Below are 3,520 nucleotides of genomic sequence, written 5' to 3' on the forward strand. Positions count from 1 at the left end.
TTTTCTTGTTGGCGTCCAAGTAGCCAAGGAAGTCGCTGTCGAAATCAGGATGGTAGGTTTCGTCAAAGTGCCAATATTGGTTGAAAAGTATGGTAGAAAATGCCATGAGTGGACCATTACTATGTTCTCTCAGCTCTTCCTGGAGCCATTGAACAAGCACGGGAACCAACATGTATAGCATTCCCAGGTTGAATACTATGAGGTGGATAACATACCCCATCAACAAATCTCGACGATATCCACCGTACAACTGCACTGGTTCCAACTCTAACCATGGATCAATTGTCTCATGTAGCGAATGGTAGATTCGATGGAGATGGCCAGGAAGGGTCTCTGGGTCAAATAGACTCGACTGGTTAAGCTTGTAGTAGGTAGACCTGGTGGATAATGTTATAGATTTACCTAAATTGACACAGCAGAGCATCGATAGTCGAGGTACTCGGTTTGGTCTTTTGACCTCTACGTTCCTTACCACTCCCTGGAAGATCTGGAAGATGTCGAGGTAACTCTGGTACAAGTCCGGGTCAAGGTATGGTTTGAGCGACGCCAATCGTTGGGTAGAAGTCTTGGGATGGAGAAATGACTTGTGGGGAGTTTCATATTGAAGATTTGTTTTAGACGGGAAACTGGTGAGCAATTCGTTCAATTGGTGTATTTTGGACTGCAACGGCCTTACTATTCGCTTGCAGCGGGCTAGATCGATGGGATCGGAGTCCCTGGTCTTACGAGACGTCATATTTTAGTTTTCTCAATTTGGTGAGAAATTTCAATTTTCGAATTCATTTCGTTTCCAGGCTCACTCATGATTTTGGTGCCATTGATAGGAATTTGTGCCCTTATTGCGGGCAGAGTAGATGCTATCAGGGGAGTCGAACCCACTCGTCTTCACTTGTACGAACCAAGTGTGGAAAATAACGAGAAATATTGGCATTGTCTCAATCATCCTGAAATCAAGTTGAGATTCGATCAGGTTAATGACGACTTTTGCGACTGTCCTGATGGGTCCGACGAGCCAGGAACAAACGCGTGTCCCTACAATGGCTCCAGCAAGTTTTACTGTGCAAACAATGGTTTTATACCGGGATATCTCGAGTCGTTTAAGCTCAATGATGGAGTGTGCGACTATGATATTTGCTGTGATGGGTCCGATGAAGCTGAAGGTGTTTGTCCCGACAAGTGCCATGAGATAGCACAGCAGTTTCGGAAATTTAGCGACGAGGCTAATAACGACATGAAAATTCTGTTGAAAATAAAGCAAAAATTGCAGCTAGCAGTGCAAAAGAAGGTTGACGATATCACGAAAAAGTTGCAAATTTTAAAGGATGAGTTAAAAAAACGCCAGCAGAGAGCCCAGGAGTCACCAGAATCAGCTACAGACGGTTTCACGCTGTCTTTAAAAGAATTGGCACAACAAATCAAACTCACCAATTCTGCCATCGAGAAACAAAAAAGCACAATTCGCTCTTTAGAAAAGATTCTCAGCACAATGATGGATAACTATAACCCCAACTTTAACGATCTTGCTGTTAAGGATGCAATCAAATCGTTTCAGGATTATGCTTCCAATAAGGAGGACGTTCAAGTCGGCAATCTCGAGTCAAAATTGCAACTGGTTTCGCAAGAAGCACAAGCTTTCAGCAGCCCACAAAAGTTAGGAGTATTCTCCCATTATATTAACAAAGCAAAAGACTATTTCAAGCTGGAACCGGTAATTCTTGAAATGGAAGACGATGAAGACATTACAGCCATTAAGCAAGATATAAGCATCTACGAAGAACAGTTGAACCGAAACTACGGTCCAGATGACATTTTGCGTGCTATCGAAGGAACATGGGTGTCTGAATCACTCAATGGATATACCTACAAAGTTGGGTTGTTGGCATCGATATACCAGGAAGATATTCACATTGGTTCGTATAAAGCTGCCGAAGGTACGAAACTTATATATAAAGATGGCAGTAAATGCTGGAATGGACCACGCCGAAGTGCAATTGTCGAGTTGGTTTGTGGGCCCCAAAACAGGCTTCTTTCCGTTGCTGAACCAGAAAAGTGTGCTTACACTTTTGAAGTTATGACCCCGGTGGTCTGCGACTCTCTCACCCACGAAGATTTGCTTGCAAATTTCCACATAGATTACGATAGTTTATAAGTCGTACTAGTCGAATCTAATTTTCTTTCCTGTGAATTTGGCAGTAATGGTCTTTTCTGCCAATTTTTTGGCTTGCCATGAAGGATGCAACTTTTCTTCTACCAGAGCCGTCTTTTCACTTCGATCACCAAGTGGCTGGTTATTGGAGCCAGTAGGCTCTGCTTGTCGCTTCATTTGCCGTTTTCTTTCTCTTTCTTCGTATTCGAGTTGTCTCTGTTCTCTTTCCGATGCCAATCTTGTACGCTCTTCTTTAATATGCTTGGCTTCTTTGCCGTACTTTTGTGCCCATATTTTTTGTCTTGCTCGTTGACCTCTTCTGTTCTTGCGTCGTTCAGTCACACTCTTGACCACTTGGTCTTCGTCAATGTCTGAACCGTCGTCGTCTGAGCCACCAGAAAAGTACCCGGTTGCCAATTGTGGAAGATTATACTTTTGAGTTGCGGATTCTGGCTCCGATTTGGAGTCGGATTCTGGTTCAGATTCTGGCTCAGATTCGACATCTGAGGTCTTGGAATGGGCAGCTGGCTCATCGGATTCCAAGTCTGAGTCGGAAGAGTAGGCGATTCTGTTGTCTTCGTCGTCTTCATTCTCATTGTCCAGATCACTGTTTTCTGTCTTTGAGGATTTCTGGTGGAGGGATTTCTCCTGTTTGGTGATATTACCTCGTACTACTCGGAAAGTCCATTCCATTTCGCTAACGAAGGCTTTTATGCTTTTTTTGTTAAACAAGTTGGATATTATCTTGTTGCGATTCTTATCGTCTTTGCAGTAGGTGTTGAAAAATCCAGAAGGATTTGAGGTATGAGACTTGTCGGTGATGATGCTTCTGATCTCCTCGGGGATATACTGTGGGGGGTTCTCCTTGAGTTGTTTTGTCGGTAGCATGGCAGTGGTTATGGCTTTGATGACGCGAGACACCACGAGTTTGTCGAGGATTTCTGGCTCCAAAATATCCTTTGAGCCAGAGTTAGGTTTGAGGAGTTTCTTGGTCTCTCTATGGAGTTTTTTCACACACGCATGGTACTTTTTGCCAAATATTTCGTGCTTTAACTGGTGAATCTGATTTTCGGCTTCGTTAGCATTGGGGAGTTTTTTCATCAATTTCTCATTGTGACGGGCCCCCAAGAGTTTTTTGGTGTTTCTGTACCTCGGGGAAGCGTTGTGGAACTTGACTTCGAGGAGATCCAACTTCCACATCAATTTCCCGCTGGAATCCGACATGGTTAACTCTATAATTTTTCGCATCGCACATTTTGGAACCTCATCGCGATGACTATGGAGACGGAGCCCGATGCCAAACGACAAAAAATCGAGCCACAAATTGAGACTGGTGCGATGTGAGTTCTGGATGGAGAAGAAGAAGCCCCAGTG

General features: G+C 43.8%; 3 protein-coding genes across 3 annotated transcripts; 1 reads left to right on the top strand and 2 right to left on the bottom strand. All coding sequences in view use genetic code 12, as the record gives it.

The window, feature by feature from the left end:
- Nucleotides 1-736, bottom strand: PGUG_03252 (uncharacterized protein; the record flags this gene model as incomplete). The annotated part of the gene is made up of 1 exon (XM_001485473.1): nt 1-736. A coding segment is annotated over one exon (736 nt), but the record flags the coding sequence as incomplete, so codon positions are not given.
- A 66-nt stretch (nt 737-802) lies between these two features.
- Nucleotides 803-2,149, top strand: PGUG_03253 (uncharacterized protein; the record flags this gene model as incomplete). Its single annotated transcript, XM_001485474.1, has 1 exon — nt 803-2,149. The coding sequence occupies one exon, from the start codon at nt 803-805 to the stop codon at nt 2,147-2,149; it is 1,347 nt and encodes a 448-aa protein (XP_001485524.2).
- Nucleotides 2,150-2,155: 6 nt separating this feature from the next.
- Nucleotides 2,156-3,394, bottom strand: BUD22 (Bud22p; the record flags this gene model as incomplete). The annotated part of the gene is made up of 1 exon (XM_001485475.1): nt 2,156-3,394. One exon carries the CDS (start codon nt 3,392-3,394, stop codon nt 2,156-2,158), a length of 1,239 nt encoding a protein of 412 aa, XP_001485525.2.
- Nucleotides 3,395-3,520: the final 126 nt, after the last annotated feature.

Source organism: Meyerozyma guilliermondii, genomic scaffold (genome assembly GCF_000149425.1).
Source record: "Meyerozyma guilliermondii ATCC 6260 scaffold_3 genomic scaffold, whole genome shotgun sequence".
In the NCBI taxonomy this organism is placed as follows: domain Eukaryota; kingdom Fungi; phylum Ascomycota; class Pichiomycetes; order Serinales; family Debaryomycetaceae; genus Meyerozyma; species Meyerozyma guilliermondii.